This window comes from Centrocercus urophasianus, unplaced genomic scaffold (assembly GCF_019232065.1).
Source record: "Centrocercus urophasianus isolate 14NV4802_14NV808 unplaced genomic scaffold, USGS_Curo_1.0 seq_12, whole genome shotgun sequence".
NCBI classification, from domain to species: Eukaryota; Metazoa; Chordata; class Aves; order Galliformes; family Phasianidae; genus Centrocercus; species Centrocercus urophasianus.
In genome coordinates this window covers 8767509-8792616 of record NW_024884364.1, presented here as the reverse complement: position 1 = coordinate 8792616, position 25108 = coordinate 8767509, and the positions used below count along the sequence as shown (strand labels likewise).

General features: G+C 41.7%; 1 protein-coding gene across 1 annotated transcript in view; it reads right to left on the bottom strand.

Moving 5' to 3' along the window:
- Positions 1-23248, bottom strand: part of DCBLD2 (discoidin, CUB and LCCL domain containing 2) — a 42386-nt gene extending 19138 nt beyond the window's left edge. Inside the window, exons 1-5 of the mRNA XM_042809993.1 lie at positions 23137-23248; positions 7102-7329; positions 2882-3019; positions 1604-1655; positions 301-373 (exon numbers count right to left, since the gene is read on the bottom strand). Coding sequence (XP_042665927.1) covers positions 301-373; positions 1604-1655; positions 2882-3019; positions 7102-7329; positions 23137-23248 — 603 coding nt within the window. The remainder of the gene's footprint in view (positions 1-300; positions 374-1603; positions 1656-2881; positions 3020-7101; positions 7330-23136) is intronic.
- Positions 23249-25108: the final 1860 nt, after the last annotated feature.

The following is a 25108-nucleotide window of genomic DNA, read 5'->3' as shown; positions in this document are numbered from 1 at the left end:
GCAAGAAGGTTTCCCTGCAGCTGCCTCCTTTCCAGGCTGAACAAGCCCAGCTTCCTCAGCCTCTCTTCATAAGAGAGATGTTCCAGCCCTCTGATTTTCATGGGCCCTCTCGGACTCACTGAAACACCAGTCGCTGAGCAGCTGTGCAAAAAAACACGAGTAGCATGCCATTTAATTTAGGAGGTGCAACTTCCAGAGTCCAGACAGCAGAGCTAATACAAACAACTATAAATGAGTTTTAATCAAACTTTAAGTATTTTACCACAATTAATGTGTGCCTACAGTAGTAAGCTTACTTACATCTCTGTATCCATGGGGAATAGTGCCTGAAATATCAGCAAAAGGAATCACACATCCAGCTGGGCAATACTTACTGAAAGAAAAAATAATAATAAAAATTCAAGTCAAGGCACGCACGCAGCTACAACTCTTTCAAAACATTATAAAATAGACACTGTATTTATAATATTTATAATATACTGTTATCACTTCTACCACTACGTAAGGATATATCCTAATCAAAGACATAAGAAACCAGACAAAAACATAAAACTGTCTCAGCTGTAACTGAGTTCTGGTCTGAATATAATAAAATTGATATAAATATTTCATGGTTTCCATAAATTGAAAGCCTCGTAGGTAGCAGTATACATTATATTTTATAAACTAGAGACTGCATATCTATTTGTTTTGCACGTTTAAATTTATACCTAAAAAATAATGGTACTTAGCAATAGCTCCTGGCAATGCTTTGACCATTCAAAAAGAAAGAACAGGTCAAATATTCAGCTCGCATCACTAGCTCCTGGAAAGAAGGGAAAGACATCTGCACATCTCATGCAAGCCTATGTTTTAGCCAAGATTTAACAACCAACTTGGGTAAAATATCAACTCAACAAAAGTTGAAGCAATTTTGCAGGTGCCATGAAAACAATGGGATTTGGAGACCTAAGCACATATTGAATAAAACTACAGCCTATGATTTTGGAACTTGGGAAAATGAATGAGGAATGCAGGTTTCACAACTTCAGTGCTTAAGATCTCCAAAAGGAAAGCTTACATACCTCATGATAATCTACAGCTTTTAACACTGATGTTGCTTTAGACAGAAATGGGGGACAAAACAGAGAAATGATGCATTTCCTCCATCAGAAAGAAAAGCATTTTATATCTCTATAGAACCTCGTTAACTCACATCAGGCTGTGAAATGGGTTTGTAATTTTTCACCTATTCCAGAGTTTAGTGCTCCTTTGATAACTTCAATGTGAATTTCAGTATTTAAAACGTATATGTGCTGTAATGTATATTTATAAAAGTGGTATTTTTTTTCTATGGGAATGTAATATTGGCTTATGTGTGTTAGCACAAATTAATGAGGTTCTTCCTGTGTATGGTATGCAAGATAAAAAAAGAAACAGGAGAGAGGGGATCAAGAACAAATGCAAATGTGAACATTATTCAGCTCTCTCCCCAGTCTTTTCATTGCTCAAGTCCTCAAACCCCAGTTTTCAAGCTGTATCAGGTGTAAGTTATAGAGTGAAACAGAAACACCAAAATGACCAAGAAGGGGAGTGGGAGAAGAAGAGGTAAGAGCAATCTTACTTGAATTCTGGTTCAGAAAAATGACTTGCATTGTCCAAACAGGTAATTAGGTCTGGAAAGAAAAAATGCTGGGTCAAGAGGGTGATAAAGACATCTGGTTTGAGCATGCTTTTTAAAGTGTACATAATTTTCTTCCAGTCAGTCTTATGCAGGACCTCGTAATTTGTCTTGAGTAACTGGGAAGTACATTGAGACTTACAGAGACATGAAGAGAAGCACTACAAACATATGGCTTTTTTTGTTTTTTGGGTTTTTTTTTCTGCATCTTAATTTGTAGCTATGCTTCAGAGAATCTACATAGGAGACATAAACATGCACTCTTTTCACAAAAGCAAATTGAAACAGAGAAAATTACATTAGTAAGCCAGATAACCAGGTCTGTGTTTTCAGCATGTAACAGTCCAACAATACTGAAAGCAGGCAGCACAGGAAATCTTACAGTGACACGTAACTGGGATCCACGACTTCTTTCAAATTTTATGTTTCTGTGCAGTGTGTGAGCACAAACAATCCAAAACAGAGAAAAGCATCAGAATATCCACAACATTTCTAAAATGAAACTTCTTCATCTGCTCTTTTTAGAACTACACCTAGGAAGTATCTTCCTGAGCTCTGTGCCTTGAAAAGCAGTTCCTGGTTAATTCTTGTCTCCTTTCGGACAATGTATGTCACTCACCTCCACAGTGAGTGGAAGTAGATGCAAAACACAGCAGCCTCTTTTTGAGGCTAGAGAAAAAAAGAATAAAAAACACAAGGAAAAACAAAACAAAGCAAAACAAACCAGCAAGAAAAACAAAGCAAGGAAAAAAAAAAACACACTGAAAACTAGTTAGCAGTCACAGAGAGAATTGAGGAAGTGAAGGAAATTATGAGTGAAATAAATTTTGCCATGAGGTGGGCGTGCATAGAATATATACAGTTAGATAAGAAAACATTTCAAAGTTATCAGTCATCTTGATTATGGCTGGAAAAAATGCATTTAATCCTTTATCCAGAGTAGCTTTTTCATTCATAACAGATAACTGTGATTCTTGCTTTACTGAGTGTAAGGTTTGATAACCCTTTTTTTCTTCTCCTTTTTTTTCCTCCTTTTTAAACTACAGTAACTTAAATAATAACAGTTTAATTTCCTATGCAGAGATATCAGGAAGACTGCATCATAAGTCATTATTTTTAGAAGTCAGTTTGTAAGAATGTGGGTAATAAAACCGGTCTGCGGTTTCACTAGACCACTCTAACTTTACCAGCACAGAACAATTATGAGGATTTTACAAATACCTGATTTGTCAGTGGTTGAGTAAGCTGCAAGAAATCCACGCCCTGAAGTGTGTACCCCACTCATGAACTGCACTGTGACTTCATTGCTTCTTGAAGTTATTAAACCATCCATTTGAAAGCCAAATCCACAGTACTTTCCTAGGGAAAGAAGGGGAAAAGAGTCATGGACCCAAACCAACTTCAGTAACAAGTATCTTTTTTCATTTCCACTATACGCTCACGATGCATCTGGTGTATATTCAAAACCAAACACAGGCAGTTGATAGGAATGAATGTGGTCAGTGTCTGTTTAAAGCAAATACCAAAGTATATTTACTTTGACACTGCCAATAGATGAGAGACACTGGTATCCCTAACACTTAGAGATAAATGTAACACATCCCATTCACCTCCAGCCATATGTATCCAGCCCATTCTTCCAAGATGAGAAAGATGGGGCAACAAGAATCACGTACAGAAGGAGATGAGGAAAAAAGCCCTTCTCTTTCCTCAGCTGTTGGAGTGTTTCTTCCCTGCTGATTATCTCATGCTTTCTGTCAGTTGCTTTTCTTACTTTTGTGACAACAGCAGGCATGATTCACTGCAATTCAGCATCAACATACAAGCATATCTGAGTTCTACTAATATAAACCTGCAATTGGCCCATTTCTTCTTTTGCTGCTCCTGTAACACCTAAGGCAGGTACTGCAGCTATCTCGGCAGGACAAAAACAAAACAAAACAAAACAACAAACAAACACAAAAACAACCAAAACCTCAAACCAGATTAGGCTTGTTCTGCATCTGGGTATTTTTCCTGCCATCCAAACTGACTATAATTAGCACATTTTAAACTGAGAAGCTGGAGTCATCAGATATTGATAATATCTGCCTATTAAGTTAAGAATTACTACCAAATGACTTGAAATTACCTGGATGAATGGCTATGAGAGTCAAATCAACATGGAATTCTCCAATTCTACTATGTGAAACTTCACTAAACTGCTAACAGTTCATTAGACAGTTACGAAAATGTTCTGCTCCATAGGCTCTCTTAAACAATCAATATTATAAGCCAAACACAACCCTATTTAAGACTGTGTGTGGACAACCACCAATAGCAGATGGCTCTGCATGTTTCAATTTACCATTCATTCATTCGTTTTCATTATATTTAGGTTGTCATCTTGTAAAATAGCAAAAAACAAAAAAACAAAAACAAAACACCAAAGCCAGGCTTCCTTTTCAAGATGGAGCAGAATAACACTGCCTTGCAGAAACAGTTCTGAACTAAGGTAATGTGCCAAATTCCTTTAAGAAGTGAACTGCACTCTCAAGCACAATTTAAATTAGAAATACAAATTCCTATCATTCATCAGAGGCATCTAGATTTTGTTTATTCTATTTTTTCCATACAAAGCATGGGTATTTTGGGACAAAACCAGAAAATAGATTTTGTGATACTTTAATGAAATATATAAAATTATACAGATATAACCTTATTCCAATTCTTACTATTTAAGCTGGTCAGTGGCAAAAGTTATGAAAAAATAAGTTTCCTTTTACCACGGCTCCACACAGACCCTGCACTTTGCCCTCAATCTAGTTTCAATTACTAACTGAATTCATGATGATGAATTGCAGCATTTTCCCCAACTACTACTTTTCTCATTTTTTTCTCCTATTTTTTTAAAATTCATTTTCAGCCTCTGGCTCTTTTTACACCACTGACCAGCATGAAACTCCTCTCAGAGTAGGTCAGGCTGTCCACAAGACACCATTTAACCTCTTCTTTGGGCAAGTACACACAGCAGGACACATAAATATAGCTTGGGTAAACTAGCTGGTGCTGCTCGTACCATGGAGATACAGCCTGTGACAAACTGTAGGACAGATGCACCATATGATTCATTGCAAGACACACTTTTGAGTCCCTAAATCATTTTCCTAGCTCTTCTTTGGTTTCCTTCCAGATTTTTAGCAAAGTATTTTTAAAAAGTGCCAGAAATGGACAAAACACGACTACAGTGATGACTGTCAATTCTATGCACAGAAAACTACCTGTCTGCGTGCCTGAAGGAACCAAAGCACTTTTGAACAAGACTACAGCAAGAGGTGAGTCTCCACAGTAGCTTACATTCTCTGCTCCAATAGATCTGACCTTACATCAAATACATTAAATAAATATACTTGTCTGTAAACGTCTATTGGCTGGATTGCAATGAAATCTAATACAAAACACCTCCAGATCTTACTTGAAAGAGAGATAAATTTAACACCGAGGATTCAACGCTTCTTTTGATTTACTGATAAGTATTCAAAAGGCTTGGACTGAGAACTAATCCTTAAGAGCTTCATAAGATGCCTTCTCTGCTTATCAATGAACTAACCCAGTAACAATTCAATTTGAAATCTGATCAGCCAACTTTTAAAGCAATTTGGAGTTAAAGTAGGTGAATTCACTGAATTCCAGGTTTTATGTTTCAGCATTAGAACACAGCAGCAATGCTGAATTTAAAAAAAAAAAAAAAAAAAAAAGGACAAATTCAGAAGATAATTTCATCCAAACAAATTCAGATCACTGTTTAATCTCACTGTTTGCTGCTCCAGATACAAACATTTAAGAAATAGCACCATCTGCATCTGCTACTGTTAAGATCATCGTTTGTTCCGTGATTTCATTTATTAGGAGCAGAACACCACACACATTTGCTCGACATACTTTGCTACTACACCAGCTGGAAACAGCCGAAAGTCAAGAGAAACAAATGAAGTAGAAAATTTACTCCAACCCATTAAGTCACTTGTACAAGTGAGTAATAGACTTATCAGAACTGGACGTTCCTTGCCATTTAAGGACTTCAGTTCTTTCTATTTCAGACCAAGCCTGGCTCCGCAGCTCCAAGCACATATTTATTTTCGCACATGCTTAACTAGGTAACAGTTGGAAAAGAGGGTTAACAAAGCTAACATCCCCCTAGCTGTCTTATAAAAAGACTCGACATGAGTTGCACTAAAGCAATCCTGGTGAAGTAAATCTCTAGACAAAGAAGGGAAAAGTAAATGAATCTGCACAATAACAATGACAATGTTAGTAAAGGAAAAATGATAATTCCAGTTTTATGAAGAATCAAGGACCTTAAAATCCTACAAATACCTTTGATGTGGATAATAATTTCACACTGCTATCTGAAAAGTAACTGCTTTACAGTCATGAAATCATAAAAAGTACAAAGTGAACTACAGATTCCTTACCATCAGAAAATGGAAGACATTTAAATCATAAGTTATTGAAGCTTGACATCTTTTAATAACACCAAGATGAAGAGCTCAAAAAAGAACTACTTCAGTACAAGAAAGCAGGCATTTCAGGTAATGTATGTATGTATGTATATACTTCACTTTGCCTTTTTTTTTTTTTTTTTTTCTTTTTAAAAACAATGCTCAGAATTTTGCAACTCCTTCACTGCTTGCAATGATCTCGCAGTCTCTTGCCACTCTGCAAGCTACTGGGAAATGTCTGAGAAAAAGGAAAATTATAATGGAGTTTCCTTCAAGAGTCTGAAGATCACAAACTATTACAGGATCTGTGTTGCATTTAGCATCTATCAGTATGCATGGACAAAATATAAGATGCTTTGCTATTGTAGAAATTCATCATGTTTTCAGGGCATTTTTAGCATCTAGGAATGGAGTCAGAACAGACATATACATACACTTTATAATACAGTAAACAAAATTGAGACCATGTCAGAATAATTAAGAATACTCTGGCCTTCCAGAAACCTCATCGGCTGAGCAGCAGTGGTGAAACGAGCTCATCACCAGAGATGCTGCTAAAGTTGGTGAGGTACAGGCAGCACTCCATTATGTTTTGCAGAGTTTCCTTGGCATGAAACTCAGTAAAAATACAACTTTGACTACAGAATTCCTAAAATTCCTTCCTTTGCCTTCTTAAAGATTCTTGTACATAACAAACACTTCCTTCTTTTCACCACTTCTCCTAGGTGTCAAAATCTGCACTGTACAAAGTGTTGCATGCATGTATCAGGCAAGGTCTCATCACGTCCAATAAGCAATTGAAGTACAACAGCTTTCAAGAGCAGTAAAAATAACTGAAATACCATAAAACTTGTGATTATTATATGCACAGTGGAGGCTGGGAAGGTGAAACTAAGAGTTACAAAAGTACTAAAACTATCTTCCAAGCCCTATACATGACAATAGCTGAAAATAACTTACCTATCTCTGTCCTGGTGGGGCCAATCCCATTGTGAACTCTCAAGTAACTGGAATGACAAGAATCTGAGTCATCAATATCTAAATCACCAAATTTGAGCTGAATTCGCTGCCCAGGCTTTACACGAATTTCCCATTCACAGACTGTGCTATTGGGAGAGGTCTGTGGGTAGTTTATTGAAGCAAGAGTTCCACTTTCAGGACCCAGAATGGTGTGTCCACATCCATCACCTACAAAAGAATATAAATAGTTAGCTACATCACATTTACCTTTACTGGGTTCACTGGTGATTCAATTACTACTGTCTTCACCTGCAGAAAACACTTTGTTGGTGGTGGTGATTGTTGTTTTTTTTTTTTAACCTCACCAATCACACTGCAAAACCACTCAAAGTCACACACAGATGGTGCAGCAAGCGTGTCAAAATACAACAGAATTTATGTTAGCTACCACTTAATTTCTCATCATTAGTGATCAGAGAGGTTCTACAACTTCCTCAACTAGATAGAAGTTTATCCTTAATGATGTAAAAAATGGCTCTGACAGTACAGAACATATCCCTGCTATTTCATTCCCTCAACACCTATATACAGAAGAAAACTGGTTCTAAAAATGGAGGGAGAAACACATCAGTAAAACATGAGCACATTAATTCTATGTTATTACATTCATAACGCAATGAGAAAGAACAGAAGGGGAAAGACAAGGGACAGCAAACACTACTGAAAATAACAGCTAAGTCTGAACATCATCCAATATTTAATGCATTGTTTTCTACTGTAAAACAAGTTTAATGCTGTTAAACTAATTCTTGAAGGAATTCAGTGACACCCTTTGCTTCACACACATTTCCAAGTCAAATACCATTTTATCAGAGTGCCCCCCTGCTGCCATCTGCCACACAGCAACAACGTGTAAAGGAATACCATTAAGAAGGATCCACCTCTACTGATATACCACAACCACTGGCATCTGACAACATGGGCCAACAGAACTGTCACAGCAGCTATCAATATACTTTGTGCTGCTTAGTAGTTAAAAGTGACAGGCAAAAACTGATTCTTTTTACACATTTCCTCTGCTATGAGGAAAGGTTGAGGGAACTGGGATTGTTTAGCTTGGAGAAGAGAAGGCTCTGTGGAGACCTCTCTGCAGCCTTGCAGTACTTGAAGGGAGCTTATAAACAGGAGGGGGAATGGCTGTGTACAAGGGGGGTAGTGATAGGACAAGGGGGAATGGTTTTAAACTGAGATAGGGTAGGTTTAGGTTAGATATCAGGAGGAAGTTTTCCACACAGAGGTGGTGACGCACTGAACAGGTTGCCCAAGGAGGCTGTGGATGCCCCATCCCTGGAGGCATTCAAGGCCAGGCTGGATGTGGCTCTGGGCAGCCTGGTCTGCTGGTTGGCGACCCTGCACATAGCAGGCGGGGTGAAACCAGATGGTCATTGTGGTCCTTTTCTATCCAGGCCATTCAGCGATTCTATGATTTCCACTTCTTCACTAAACATAAAAACATAAGCCACATTTTAGGGACAAAAAATGTGCAGATACTGAAGATTCTCAACTAAATTTAAGAATCCTTTGCATGAAAGGATTTCATGCCAGACTGAACAGAACGGCAGGACCCATGCACTGAAGCAGCATGGGGGAAAAAACAATTCAGTTGAACTTAACTCTGATTAATCTGCTCACAAAAGCACCTAATTCTCAGTGACAAAATGTTGTGGGTTTGCTTTCTTTTTTCATAATCCGAGCACTTAGAGAGATAGCTGTACGTTCCAAAATCTGAAGTGCTGTGGTTACATGCAGAATTACAAACAGATGGAAGCTTTCTTGCCAACAGTCTTGAATTGGAATGATGCATCTTCTTTTTGAAAAGGTAAATGGACTATCTGCTCCAGTAAAATCTAAAGTTCTATCTGTAGAGCTGTTACTCAGCCACATTTTTCTCAAGTCTAACTTTAGCATGGTGTTATAAAACACTTTGTTCTGCCTCACGACAAACACTATTCCCATTTGGGTAGCTGATAAATTACATTCTACTTCATTTACACCTCCCTTTAGGAAAGCAAACAAACAACACATCTGTATTTTACTTTCCTAAACTGCTATTATTTTAACGCACAATTGTTCTAGAGGTAGCTGAAATACTACATGTTGTGTATCATTTAATCCTGGTTTCTTTCTAAAGGCATATTGTAGACTGAAAATATTATTGAGCTATCCTAATGAAGTCACCTTTCAAACAAGAAATCACAGTAGCAATCTGAGTGCAACTAAAACATTGCAAGTTTTAAACAGCATTGAGACTTATCTTTTAAAGACACATCTGTAAGAAATGTCAACTGGGTCTTTTAGACCTCATTCTGGTACGTATTTCACTTTGGTTAGTGAGAGCAGAAGTGCCACACACTTCATGCCTGAAGAAGCTAAAGATTATCAATGCACGTCTGGCATGCAATACACAGCACACCAAGGGCAGATTCATCATTCAGGAGCTATTTGAAAATCTCTACAAATTAATTCCCAGTGAAATAGTGAAACAATGAAACCTCTCCTTATTTTATTAGTTCTATAAGGGAAATTCTTGAGCTCCTCTATACAAGCGGTGCTTGATCGCTTCTACTGAAGTTGTATAAACACCCCCAATCATCCCTGGAGACACACTTACATCTTTTGTCACGTAACGAACCGGCAACACTCAGCAATTTCTCCAAGAGAAAGCACAACTGTCTGCAATACAGCCACATGCATGGTAGTATTAGATTGTTTTTCATGTAAAAGGCATTAAGTACCACAGAATCTTTTGCTTTTGTTAATTTGCGTGCATGAGTGTGGAACATTTGGGCACATATAAGAGACAGATGTCAAGCCCTAAATCAATTACTCTTGCAAGAGATGACAAATTCTGTCACTAGTTCGCAATACACAGCTGAATGAGTCCTTTCTTTCAGCCCTGTCCATCACAAAACAGACACAGTGTAGTCGCACAACTAAGCAAGCTCCTCACCACATCACTTGTGCATACACATCCCACCTGACACTTGCTGGAAGGTCAGCAGCACATGTGCATCGATTCTGTGCGCCCCAAGGAGCAGGTTCACAGCAAATACAAATAACCTCAGCTCTTTGCTGAGTGGTGTCAGAAACACGGGCGCCTCTTCTCGAGCTGGTAGAGGAAAGCAGACTGATGTCGTCAGCAGAACCATTTGTCTCTTCCAGAGGTGCCTCCAAATGCAGTCTGAATGAATTATCCTGATGGATTACAGATGACCCCTAGGCTATGGCATGCTGATGTCTGATGCAGTCATGCAGCTGATTTAACATAATTTCTCATATCCAAGTTCTTTATATCAACAAAATAGAGAATTTCTACCAACATAAGCATACCAGAGTGCATTTGATAAGAAGAAAACGTAAGATTTAATAAAAATGAGAGGCTATCATACATGCAGAAGCGGGTGCTAAGTACTCTATTAATCTCCACTAGAGAGATTAAATTACTTCAACAACTATGAAAATAATTATTCAGAACTTTTTTCCCTTGAGATCGGCTGCTGCTAACAACTACTAATCTTGTTTCTCACTATCAAAACATGTTAAAAATGAATCTTATGGCCTTGATAATGCTTTCCCACTCCTTACTTGGGGAAGAGGGAAGGATAAAATAAAGACACCAGACAGTTTACAATTAAAGCATAACTGATCAAAACCTCCATTTTTAACACATGGCACAGCCACCTTGCAGATGACAAGACAAGGGGAAATGGTTTTGAACTGGAAGAGGGCAAATTTAGAGTATGAAAGAAATTCTTTACTGTGAGGGTGGTGAGACACTGGAACAGGTTGCCCAGAGAGGCTGTGGATGCTCCCTCCCTGGAAGCATTCAAGGCCAGGCTGGATGGAGCTTTGAGCAGCCTGGTATAGTGGAAGGTGTCCCTGCCTTTAGCAGGGGGCTGGAACTAGATGATCTTAAAGGTCCCTTCCAACCCAAACCATTCTGTGATTCTATGACACAATCTATCCACTGGGTTTCCTGAGAAGATCCTGCCTAAGTAAACTATGACTTTCTGTACGTTTATGGCTACATAAAAGATACAATTAAATCTTTCTTAACTAAGTAATGGTAGAACCAAATCTATTTGTCACATAAGCAAAAATATATATTTAAATCATTCACTTTAGCTCCAAATATGCAACTCTCTCTACTTCAGCCTTCATCTCTCCTCTTCAGCTTACCTCCTGTGCGCCACATTTCCCTAATCATTAGCAGCATCATTGGCATAGCATCTACTTTTTGCTTTCCTCAGTGCAGACAAGGAACACTAAAGAATTAAGTACCTCAAATTCTAAATAGCTTTTTTAAAGTATTTCTACCACAATCCACAGCAGTCGGTTCTACAGGAAGGAATATGCTCCTCTGTCAGAATTAATTCTTTTAACAAGCCAACAAGTACACAGCCCACTTCATCTTCATGACATTAATTTGCCTCAGTAACATACTGTCGGAGCACTACAGATGTTTCACAACATAAAATGCCCCACACCTCTGCAAGGAAGCCATCGCTCAGTCACACTCGAAGGCACTTAAATTAGTGCAGCTGTGAACAAAAGCGAGCCTTGTCTGTCCAATGCTCTGGGCCACTTCTTTTCACACCCCTTCTGGTACTGGAGGCAAACATTTCTGCAGCCATGTGGTAAACCAGACTAGGGACTCGAGATAAAAAGAGCTGTTTAGTTTTAACCTAGAGTAACCACTCCATTTATTTTATGGCGCAAATGCAGCAGTGCCTTCTCTGAGGTGTCCCTCAGGTGTCGGTTCTGGAACCAGTGCTCTTCAACATCTTCATCACTGACATAGATGATGACATCGAGTGCACCCTCAGCAAGTTTGCAGATGACACCAAGCTGAATGGTGCAGTTGATACACTGGAAGGAAGGGAAGCCATCCACAGGGACTTGCACAGGCTGGAGAAGTGGGCCCATGAAAACCTAATGAGATTCAATAAGGCCAAATGCAAGGTGCTGCACTTGGGTTGGAGTAATCCCAGTTATTTATACAAACTGGGGGAAGATTTCCTTGAGAGCCCTGTGGAGAAGGATTTGGAGATTCTGGTGGACGAGAAGCTGGACATAAGCCAGCAGTGTACACTTTGCAGCCTGAAGGCCAACTGTGTTCTGGGCTGCAACAAAAAAGGGGGGGGGCAGCAGGGCGAGGGAGGTGATTGTTTCCCTCTGCTCAGCTCCTGTGAGGCCCCATCTGCAGCACTGCATCTAGGCTTGGGGCCCCCAGTACAGGAAGGACATGGAGCTCCTGGAGCGGGTCCAGAGGACGGCCACTAAGATGATCAGAGGGCTGGAGCACCTCTCCTATGAGGGAAGGTTGAGGGAACTGGGATTGTTTAGCTTGGAAAAGAAAAGGCTCTGCAGAGACCTCTCTGCAGCCTTGCAGTACTTGAAGGGAGCTTATAAACAGGAGGGGGAATGGCTGTATACAAGGGGGATAGTGATAGGACAAGGGGGAATGGTTTTAAACTGAGATAGGGTAGGTTTAGGTTAGATATCAGGAGAAAGTTTTCCACACAGAGGTGGTGACGCACTGAACAGGTTGCCCAAGTAGGTTGTGGATGCCCCATCCCTGGAGGCATTCAAGGCCAGGCTGGATGTGGCTCTGGACAGCCTGGGCTGCTGGTTGGCGACCCTGCATATAGCAGGGGGGTTGAAACTGCATGATAGTTGTGGTCCTTTTCTATCCAGGCCATTCAGTGATTCTATATTTGCCGTCCAAAATACAGTAATAATTTAAAACAAATTACCTTAAATCACTACATCCTCAAAGCAGGTAAGCAATTTTCTCCCTCAGCCTCTGCGTACTAATGAAACTGACTACTTCAGAAGAAGGAGAAAATACCACCAACTGTCTTAGACTGCAGACCTTCTGCTTATTGGTGTCAGGGAAATGATGTGAGCAAGTCTCCAGGGACAGGCACAATTTGCTTAAATAGTCTCCAAGCAAAAGCAGCTGATAAAGGCAGGCTAGCCGTGGTGAAAAGCGATTTAGAAGAGGACTCCATCAGTGCTCTGTATTCAAGGATACATACAGCAGAAGCCCTCCAGGATCTGCTGCCCACACTGAATAACAATGACAGTTCATGTTGTGTGTTGTCTTTTGTCTGGCACACACAGCTTGCCAGCTTTCCAACACATATCATTTACTCAGCAATCTGCACCAACATGCTTGTAAAAATAAACACTGTTGAGCTTCAATGCTCTGAGTGCTACACAGCAAAACACAGCTGACAAAGGAAACAGAAAGGAACACACAGATGGTCACACAAAACTGGATCACAATAGCCTAGGCAAGGTCAAAAAAAGCTACAAATCACTTTAAAGGTATTCAAATGCCTCATCCAGACTGGCCCGAACAGAGTTTCAGAAGTCTTCTATACTTCAACAAAGAAGTAAAAAGGTCTAGACTCACACTAGCAATACAGATACTAAATTATCACAACTGTCACATTTTTCTCTCTTCCATCATCAGATCAGAGAATCACAGAAAGGCCAGGATTGGAAGGGACCTCAGGATCATGTATCTCCAAGCCCTCTGCCACAGGCAGGGCCACCGACCTCCCCATTTAATGCCCGACCAGGCTGCCCAGGGCCCCATCCAACCTGGCCTCGAACACCTCCAGGGACGGGGCATCCACAACCTCTCCGGGCAGCCTGTTCCAGCACCTCACCACTCTCACAGTAAAGAACTTCCTCCTGACATCCAACCTAAATCTTCCCTCCCTCAACAAAACCATTTCCCCGTGTCCTGCTGTTATCTACCCTTTCAAAGAGTTGATTCCCCTCCTGTTTGTAGGCTCCCTTTAGGTACTGAAAGGCTGCAATGAGGTCACCTCACAGCCTTCTTTTCTCCAGGCTGAACAAGCCCAGCTCCCTCAGCCTGTTTTCGTAGCGGAGATCATGAGCACACAGCCTGCCACTGCTGGTCCACAGTGGCACAATCTGATCTAATAGCCAGTGGTTGCAGCACCACATTGGCCTCTTCAAACAGCAGCAGTTTCACACCTTGTGCCCTGCTGGTGCTCACTGTACCCTCGCTAAGCTGTACAGCAGTTCTACACTCAGGTTACAACCCTATTTGCCCTTTACTGAGTACAGGTGTGTATGGGTCGACTGGTGTCTGTGCATGGGAGCAGGCACAGCGGAAACAGTGGGAGCTACAACAGCGAGGGGAAAACCAGTTTGGCCACCATGGAACAACAGAAGATGGCAGGAAGGAAGCTGACGGTTTGCGTCCTTGAACAACAACAGTGGAGCATCCAGATGCTTTCAGAAAAAAAACACAAGAAAAGTTGGAATGATTTGTGCCCAGCAACTGTACCAACAGCACTGGCTTTAAATACAAATCTCCAATGCTCATTAAAGTTCATACTCCAATTGCTGAAACAATCTACCACTAATCTACATCTCACCACTAGCATCCCCTTCTGCCTCTGAAGGTGACATACAGCATTGCCTTAATTTCTAATACATGTTTTCAATGCTAGTTTCAAGATTACAACGGGGATTATTTAAGGCCTCCCTGTCATGAATGGCTCCATCTGAGCATCATGAAATGTAATACACAATTTGTTCTAAACTGTAACTTGGTCCCAACTTTGCCTTGTACATTTTCCATTAAAAAGAAGATATTTCCATTCCTGTGATGGTCTACGAATATAATCAAGTCAAATAGACATTGATGTACTACTGAATAAGATGATTATTTAGGAAGAGCAAAGTTTACTTGCTCAAGTGACTGTTTTATAAGTATGAAAATGACAATGTGTGTTCATATATATATGAAAAAAACAGTATAACGAGCACTCAAGAAGTCACTAATGTGTGAAACTCCAGGAAAAAGGTATCTGCCAACTTTAAACCTGCCCTTTGGCTTTGCTTCAGCAGGAAGAAAAGGATTCCTTCTGTCATACAACTAAAGAGCTTGGAAACAGCTCTTTAAACATGAAAACATCAGTAATGAACATGCTTTATCTGACATCTTCACATATATTAGAGGAAAATTAAGCTTTTACGCATTACATTTATCTCTTTTTTCCATCTTCATGATACTGAGTCACATTCCAACACCTGTACACAACTTATGAATAGCAATTAGCAGATAACAGACCTTACCAGTTTCATAGAACTCACCAATCTGTAAAAGAAAAATTCAGTGCCAATGGCTCCCTTCTATCCCACTGGACGTGGTACAATGTCTTTCCCATATCTTCATCATTTTGGCGCAACATGAAGCTAACCAGATAAAGCTTTAACTGGCTACAATCCTGTTGACAACACAACAGCTGCCAACTATGAAAACCACTGTGGCCTTGCTGGCAATCTAAGTGCTCAGTGTATTCCACATATGTGCTGGATCACTGCAGTCAGCTATCCTTTCAGAAGCAAAATCTCCTCGTTCTGAGAAGTAATCAAGAAATCACAGCAATAAAAGTCATCCTCTGTTTCTACTGCTTTCCCAATTCGCCTCCGTTTCATTCAAGATACTGAGGGACTTTCATCTGCCTTGTGCCTGTGGGGCTGGACTATAAAAAAAATATTTACGTCTGAACAGCTGTACACCCCAAGTCTAATTAATACACCACTTCAGTTCCACTTCAATATAAAACTAACAGTGTAGAGATATGATGTATAACAAAAACTGTGAAAAGTGACGGAGCACTGGAACAGGCTGCACAGGGGGGTTGTGGATTCTCCTTCTCTGGAGATATTCAAGACCAATCTGGACACCTACCTGTGCAGCCTGCTGTAGGGAGGCTGCTTTGTAGAGGGGGCTGGACTTGATGATCTCTGGAGGTCCCTTCCAGCCTCTACAATTCCGTGATTCTGTGATTCATCGACCAGGACTTGTGCAAAGCACTTGACACTGTCCCACATGACATCCTGATTGCCAAACTGGAGAAAAATTGATCTGATGGATGGACCCCTCACTGGATAAGGAATTGGCAGGATGGTCACACCCAGAGAGTTGCAGTCAATAGCTCAACAACCAAGTGGAGACTTGTAACAAGAGGCGTTTCTCAGATTTTGCCATATCTGAATTGAGTTTTTATGTTACAAAGACTATATGAATGTTAATATGCAGTACACCTAAACTTTCGGTGAACAACGAAACAAAGGCAGAGATATCCACAGGACAGAAAAAAAATCTGAACTAAAAGAATTAGTCTTTTTTTTTTTTTTTTTGCAATGAGCAAAACTGATGTCGTAATACAGTCCTGCCAATGAAAGACAAACTGGTGTAAAGAAAGCAGACAAAGTTCTTCTCAGACAGACAGACAAAGTTCTTCTCAAAAGAAAACAACAAACAAAACCACCTGAAACAATTCATCAAAAAGAAACAAACAAACAAAAAAGTGCCTGTCTTGACCCTCTCTCTGAGCTTAAATTAGAGGTCACTTTACAGAAAGGTGGATCCACAGGATTGCAGACCAGAACGGCCCTTTTAAACACGATGTCTTGTATGGCATAACTGCACACACCTGGGTTGGTATGATTTTAAACTGAGAGAAATCAGAATTCTGCATAAAATTTAACTTTCCAGATAGTTTTCAGACTTTAAAAGTGTCTTGAGAAGAATAATTCTTGACTGTTTCTGAGACTAGAATGCTTTAAGCACTCAGAGGGGAAAGACAAACAACTCTTTTCTAACTTATTCTTAAATAATATACCTCCTTTACAACATACGGGTGAATTCTCTGTTATTCAGTACTGGAACTGCCAAGAATGACACAACAAAGTTCATAAACTTCATTCAGCTTCCACAAAAACATTTACTAATGCAACAGCTATGTATGCTATCATAACAGTGGTTACAGAACTGGAACTTTCCTAATTCTGCTACCCTTCAAAACAAACAAGATACGTGAAATTTATGTTAACAAAATTCATCCATTCATCCCCATCTCAATTTTCATCTCCTTTCAGTAGCACAAAAAAACCTGAAATTTATTTTTTTCAGTGAGATGTTAAGAACAGTGGATCTCAATAATTCTAAGGAGGTAATGTTGTAGAAGGGAAAAATCCAAAACACCTATTGTACAGACCAGCAAACAGGCTCAAGGAGACTCTTCTCATTAGTAAAAATGAAAAGTAAGCATACATGACAAGTTCACACTCAGCCCCTGCTGACATGTTCTTTTTTAGCAAACTCCTTTTCTTCAAAAGGATTTCCCTTGTTAAAATAATTACCTATAGCTGCTAAGAACTTATAAAGGCTTGAAAGGCTTGCACACTCTATGATATTTTATGGTTTTTTTGTGACTGTATTTCAATAGTTTTGTATCTATAGAGGTCCACTAAAATCATAGCCTCAATGCAAATGCATTAGGAAAGAGAGTAAGCTGTTATGTATGGACAAAGCTCAACACCCATGCTTGATTTTCAGGGCCCAACTAGTCTCACCCAAGCGGCTGAGTTTCAGCACACATCACCTGTTTGCTGGCCTAAGCCTTACTGAATGAAAGCTTGTGGTCATTTTCATTCCAGTCTTTGCACTGAAAAAAGAATCTGCCTAACTCAAACAGAAAGAACAATTATAAAAGTAGAGATTTTGTATGAAATGCCAACAAGCATCCAACTGTCAGATTCCCATAATTCCAAGATCTATGTGCTGAAAAAAGTGAAGCACAAGTAGCTAGATAAGGTATGAACTAAGTCTGCCTTACATTAATTTTTAAAGAGTTTAACAATCATAAAGAAAGCATGAAGATACCAAAAACCTGGTTTCTCAAAGCCATCACACTAATGAACAGGCTTCACAAGCAGTAACCCATTACTGTGCAAAAGCCAGCGATGACAGTTTTGCAGACCCAGTGTTATGCTATGTGGCCTTTTAAGCAGTTAATACTACTGCTACCTGTCCACCCCCATAACATCAGCTCAATAACAAACCTACAGCCTATGCTTGCACAATGATTTCAACTATACCAATGTTAAAAATAATAATAATTGATTGAATAAATTAACCTAAAAGAAGCTCATCACTAGGAAATGCAGGAGGAGAGAAAAAGCCTTTGACTGCAGAACCAATTCTTGGTAATCCTGACTGAGCGCTTCCCCACTGTGAAGCACAAAGTTGCAACCTTTTAAAATATAGAAAAGTAACCAACAGAGAAACATTTGTCAAAAAGGTGAGCAGCACTTAGAACAGGAATCGCATTTGTACTGATGACTGCCTGAGCTAAGCTGATTCATTCTAGGAAGCACTTCCCTAGTTGATGACCAGTTGATAAAGGACAGCAGCAATCAGATTAAAAACCTCACACATCACTTCTCAGAGCAAAAAACATGTGGGAGAACAACAGAAAAGGAGACAATTTGTTTCTCTCTTATGCAAGTAACATAAAGTAAACATTTCACCCTATCTCAATCTCCATCTCCTTTCAATAGCACAAACATAGCTTTCGTAAAGATGTACTACTCTGTCAGAGGGCCACTGGCTTGAGATGCCCAATGTAACAGCCCACAGACTTCTGAAAGAATATTTATTTACATTACTGCTTTAACACTAACTCACATACTCCTTTTTTGAAGTCCTGTACACACACACACACACGAATATACAAAAACTATGCGCACTGTGCTGCTTGAATCCAAAGCAACATGCAATACATTCCGGATGGAATACAAGAAGCCTAAGAGCATGGACACAAAATGGCAGTGGCAGCACACTCTCAGGAGGAGCAGTACCTCAGCAGGCTCCTGGACATCAGCTGTGCTGAACAGAATCAGCACTGCATGGCAACCTCCCAGACAGCATGGGTCTGCACAGCACATGTGTGTACCTTCTGCCTACCACATCTACTTCACCACTACAAATAAGGCTCAGTAATCGGCGGAGGAAAAATAGTTTTGCTGAGTTCTTGTTTTTCAAATGTGAAGAAGTAATCATCATCTTTAGGTTCGTACTTTCAATAGAATCTCACACCTCTCCTGCTTATGAAGAGCACTCTTCCACACAATTCTGTAGGGCGTTCCCTCTCCCTAATGTCCATGCTACAATGCCAGGAAGCAAAGGAGAGCATGAGAAAACTCAAGGCAGCAGACACAGCAGCTAGGTCTGGCAGAACTTCACGCCTCAGTCTTGAAAACCTTTTCTGTATGCCTTGTCACAAGGACAAAGGGGATGTGCTTCAGCACTCCTGCCTACATGGCACAAATCCTGAATCCTCAAGAGTCAGCATTCTGCACAATAACATCTGCACAATGCTGCATTCTTAAGTGAAACTGTAACATTAGTGAACAGTAAATAGTTCAACAGAGCACTGCTCTCCTCATCATAAAAGACCTACTCTAATGTTTATTTGACAGGTAATAAATCATCCATCCAACAAGCTTGGAGGGGGGTGTCTTTTTAATCGAAATAATTCCTTAGGGTTTGGCTGTGATCCTCTTCTTCCCAAATGAGCCCAGCCCAGGACTACGGACACAAAGGGCAAAGAGACACTACCCAGCAGAATACAGCAAGAGGAGAAAATGGCACTGGTAAGAAAGGCAGCACATGACAATTGTCACACAGCAGACAGTCATGCGGTAGTGCTTCACACTGACGTGCCATGAGCTCTTTGCAAAAACCTGGGATGCATAATTACGCCCTTTCAGCTGGAAGGTTTTCCTAGTCCCCAAAAGGGACAGACATTTATTTCCAACTCCACACTGATCACAGTAAAAGCCATAGCTGTTGGCTGCCTTGCTGGCTGGTGGACCAGAGGTGAGGCAGGGGCACGGCAGAGAAAGGAAGGGTATGTGCCGGAGATCCAGAGAACAGCCAGTGAATCCAGGAACATTGATGCTTCATGGCAAGATAGGAGGCCGTGGATAACTTTCACTAGGCTCAATGCACACAGTCATTAACTCCTCCCGAGGTTTCAGATCACAGTAACTCAACACTATACATTCAAAGGGATTTTTCTCTGCTGTGCTGTAGCAAATGTTTTTTAAGCTACAGTGATGAATTACTTTCTTGTAGGAGGCTTGATTATGCAGTAACATTCTCATAGATTGGAAAAACATGGCAATCACATTCAAAAACAAGCACTGTAAGTCTAATCTTTTAAAGAGAAAGTGGTAAGCAAATCTGCTTCAAATCACTTGGGTATTAACTTCAGCACTGAAAGTTTATTTGATACTTAAGGCTTTATATGCAAACCCATATTCACTAGGAAACCAATCAGATGACTACCAAACACGTGATGAAGTTCTTGTTCCCTACAATCTCTGTACCTTTAGAATAACTGACATCACTTACCTTCAATTCGGGTGCAAGACAAGCAAGCAACCATTTCCCTCTGAGCTGTTTTACAACATCTCTACACCCTCAAAAAAAGCTAACTAATAAACACGTCACACAGGATTTATGCCACTAGTTGGACATCTCTTAGGAGCACTGCTTCTCAAAATACAATCTGCAGAGAGAAGGAATGGGGCTGGCCTCCTTTTCCTCAGCTACTTAACTGTATGAAAAACATCTAAAATGCTTTGTGTTCCTTTCTAATATCAACTTCCTAGCAAGCAGGAACTCGTGTCACCACAGCGTTTTCAAAATCACACAAGGTGACTTGCACAGCAGCCACTTGGGCAGTTCCCGATGCACAAGACTGTACCAAATACAGTACAGGTACTTTTCTCTTGAGCTTTTCTCAATGTTTCCAAAGGTGTTAGACCTCATGCAAAATGCTCTTATTTTCCAAGACAGTGAGCCATTGCTCAGCAGCCTGTCCCAAAGAATGCTGAGTTTCTTACACAAGATCATTTTCAACATGACAGACCACACTTTAATCCCACAACACAGTGGGCTATTAAGTGAAACATCTATTCACTGCAGTATCACCCGCACTTCTTCCACGTTAGTTTTGACTTCCTCATTGGAAGGGTAGGAAGACTCTAGACAAACATTCAAAATAAGTTTCACACTGACCAAAAACATACAGTTATTTTTTAATCACTTGATACCAACGAGGAGCTCTCCAGGAAAGCATGTAGGAGATGGAAACATTCCATCTTCAGAACAGGATCCACATACCTTGCAGCGTGCAAGGCTTAGAGCTGCTGAACAGCAAGAAAGAAAACAAATAGCTGTTTGTTGAGAGGATCAGCTTCCCTAACGTACCAAGGCAGCCTGGGCTCCTACAAAACACGTAGGAACTCACTGTATTTCTTCTAAGAGATTAAAGGCAACTTTAACTGTGGAATTTCCTAAGCTTTGGGTACTTTCCTGGTAATTCTCTTACAACTCTGCACACATTTAATGTGCTAATTTAGTTTTGTGCAGACTCTTCATGAAAAAGGCAGCAGTTTCATTTCTATGTCTACTCTTTAACCAAATTAGAATGACACCAATATTGAAGATACAGGCTCTCCAGCCTTTTCTGTAGTAAGATAATATATTATGAGGAAATGGTCGGTCACAAGCAGAGTTTTCTCAGAATTTCCAACATTTTCTCACTATAAAGACCATTTTATCCAACAGCACAAGAGATCTTAACCTTTGGTTACCAAATAAAATGAAGCTTGTCAATGAGCAGATTTCCCTCCTTCTCTGAAGCGAATCTTCTGAGCAAACTGTAAGCATTAAGCAGACAGACCCTTTAAATTGAAATTCTGGGTAGGAGTACAAAAGAAACAACACAAACAGCACGCTTAGAAATCCACTGTCCACTGGCTCCCACTTCTTACTATGTGGTGCCAACCCTTTTGCATACAGCTGACCACTCACTGAGCCAATTCAGCTCCCTGAGCTGAAGGAAAACTACACCTCTTTCTTTTCCCCTTGGTTATTTCAGTTTTCTCCTAGAATAACAAACGCAGTCTGCTCACCAAAAGGTCAGACAAGTGTCAAGTCAGCAGAAGCATTTGGAGCACACATTCACGAGCATGATGCTTCAGCAGCACAAACCAACACCTCGCTGCTGCCAGACTCATCCAGATACAGCCTTCAAAAGACACAATGCTCTAACTGCCCTATTTCTTCTCAAAAACAAATGGGTTTTCTCCTCCTCTGTTAACAACAACAAAAAGCATGCCAAATGCTTGCTGGTGTCAGTTTCGTATGTGTATATGTGGAAACAAGATGACAAGATAAGACAGTGGAGTAGTTTCCTCTACGAGCACTTCTCCAATCTTTTCCCATACAAGAAATAAGTTGTGTGCTTATCAGTATACTGCACGCATTTTCTGACCGCCGCTGTGTATTTCAACACAGCGTCTGTGACATTTCAGATATATTTCTACCTCTCCTTCAGATGTGCAGAAATTTACTTGAAGAGAGCTGAGTTCCCAACCCAAAGCCAGAGCGGTGCCAAAGCAAGAGGAGCTGAAAACTGCAGCATTTCTCAAGCCCTGTATTCACAGAAGGAAGAGCTTCAAGATGCTGTCAAAACACTCACTCCCACCGCTCTCTCCCGAGGCTGTGATCAAAGTGACATTTACTGCGGCATCCTCTGATCCGCTGCCACGAAGTGACCACATCTCGCCCTGTAATTTTCAATCCGTTGAAGCCCGATCATTAATGCCACCAAAGAACAAACCTCTCCGACTTCTCTGAACAAAAAAAAAAAAAAAAAAAAAAAAAGAAAAAACACCCCCCCACAAAGCCACAGCGACCAAACACAGATTCAGCACTTTCGCCCCTAGACCGGCTTCCCGCTCTGGGGTGCGCTCAGTCTATCTTCGCAGCCAGCACGGCGCTCTGCCCCCCGGCTCGCACCACTCTGCTCACCCCCGCCGAGCTGAAGCGCGGCAGCCGTGCCCGCAGCCCCGCGTTCCCCCCGCCGGAGGAAGGCCTGCAGCCTTGGGCGGCCCCGGCACGCTGGGAGAGGGAGGAAGGAACGGGGCTCCGTCCCCGCGAAGGGGCTCTTCTTTGCGACGCGGGGCCACGCGCCGGTGGCGGAGCACAGGTGGTAGCCCGCTCCCGACCGCGCAGCCACGCAGGGCCCGCTTCTCTCCCTCACTCGCCCGCTCGCTCACCTTTCTGTGCTCCGGAGCCCCGCAGCAGCGGCGGCAGGAGGAGGAGGCCGAGGCGGAGTAGCGAGGCCGCCTGCCGGGTCCCCGCGGGGAGCGGCCGCCCCGGGCTCACCATGCCCCGCGGCGTGGCCGGCGGTCCGAGCGCATCGCGGGCTGCGGGGCGGCCGGGTCGGGCCGCGTCTCTGCCCTGCGCCCCGCGGCCGCCGACGGACCGAGCGCACGCCCCCAACCGCAGCCAGGCGCCCCCTGCCAGCGGCCCAAGCGCTTCCGGGTGCGCGCCGCGGCTCCCGGCGGCTGAGGGGCTGCCCCGCTTCCTGCCGCCCCCGTGGCCCGCCCCCGGCACGCGGGAGCCCCGGCCTCGGGAGGGCTCCTCAGAGGCGGGGCTGCGCATTCGCCCCGCGGGAGACGGGTCCGGGTTTCACCGCCCCTCTTTGTGCCTCCTCGATTCTCCCTTAAGATCTGACCGAGAGCATTTCGCTTTTGAGTCAAAACTGCTTCAGAAAACTCGGTGGAGGCACGAGTTTCGCTGTTTCAAACAGAAAAGAATAAACTGGAGTCGCTGGTCTCCGCTTATAAACACGATTCCAGCGCTAAGAAAGAGAGAACAGGCAAGAGGGCTCAGGGCGTTGCAATTCCAACTATTTCTCATCTAGCTCTTGGAACACCTAGCGTGTGATCAGAGGCTGGTTATAGAGGGCTACACTCATCTAGACGATTAGGTATTTTGAAGAAAAAGAACCTATCTTTCAAGTATTTCATCAAGAAAGCAAAATTGCGAGTAGCTAGTATTGCACTGAACTAGCTGCCCAAGGCAACCATGAAAGCCTACTTGGGGGGCAACAAGCACTCAAAGCATTCTCCACATCCCACAGCAGTTCCGTGAGGCAGATGCTGCTTTCCTGACCAGCAGTGTCTGCACCCACTGCACCACCATGGCAGGAAGGGCACCTTAGGAGAAGCCCTCCTCAACCACGCAGCTGCTCAAAGAACTGTTTAAATGGCTCTCACTGATTGCGTTAAGACTACTGTTGCTAGTCAAGATGTTGAGAGTAGACAGACGGTCAAGTTGAAGCTCAGTGCTTACTGAGGCTTTTTTCACATAAAGCATGCAGGGTGTTACGAAGCATTCCTTAACACAAGTTTACTAAGTTTTATACTTTTCTCCTGCTGATACCTTTTTAGCAACAGCTCAGTGAAAGCAGTCAATGAAGGCTGTCTGACATGAGGCTGTTTTAAGTCAGCTTGTAGGATGTAATAGTCACCGAGACATCCCACAGCACGTAATGGAAGATGGGCTGTAATCTATATGTGCTCCTTTGTCTCCCATTCCGCAGACGCAGAGGTTCATACCGCAGGTCACATGAAGCAGTTATATCACTGCAATAACATCCTTTCTGCACTATAGAGACCACATTCCTAGGATCACTAATCATTAGTGGTATTTGTTGTGTACTGGAAAAATCGCTCCTTGAATAATTTGTGGCTTAATAGTGCCGTGCATTAACATCCTACACATAAATCAGCAGTGTTCCCTGGTGGACTCGGAAAGGTTTTCTCCTGCATTATTTTTTGTTGTGAAGACTGTGTGTGGTATTTTCCTAGCTCAATTCAACTGTTCTAAAGGTTTTTATTTGCTCATGTGAAAAGAACACTGGATTTGGGAGAGGGCTGATTTCTGCAAGGGGTATGAGAACTTGCAGTGATTCCTAAAGCTGCCAGAGGCTGAATTTGCTTCATCTATCTTACAAGTTTGTCCTGGAGCCACATTCCCTAACCACAAATTGCTCATGCAGAGCTCTAGGATACATACTTCGCAAAGAGAACGCCATCCTGATGGAAGTGGTGACAAACTATGACAGTTTATCCGCTCTAAAAGCCTTAAAGATTTATGGAATATACGGAGCCAAAGAATGAGGAATATCATTCCATTAGCAATGCAACTGTTTGGATGGCTTGTCTTAATACACACTTTTAA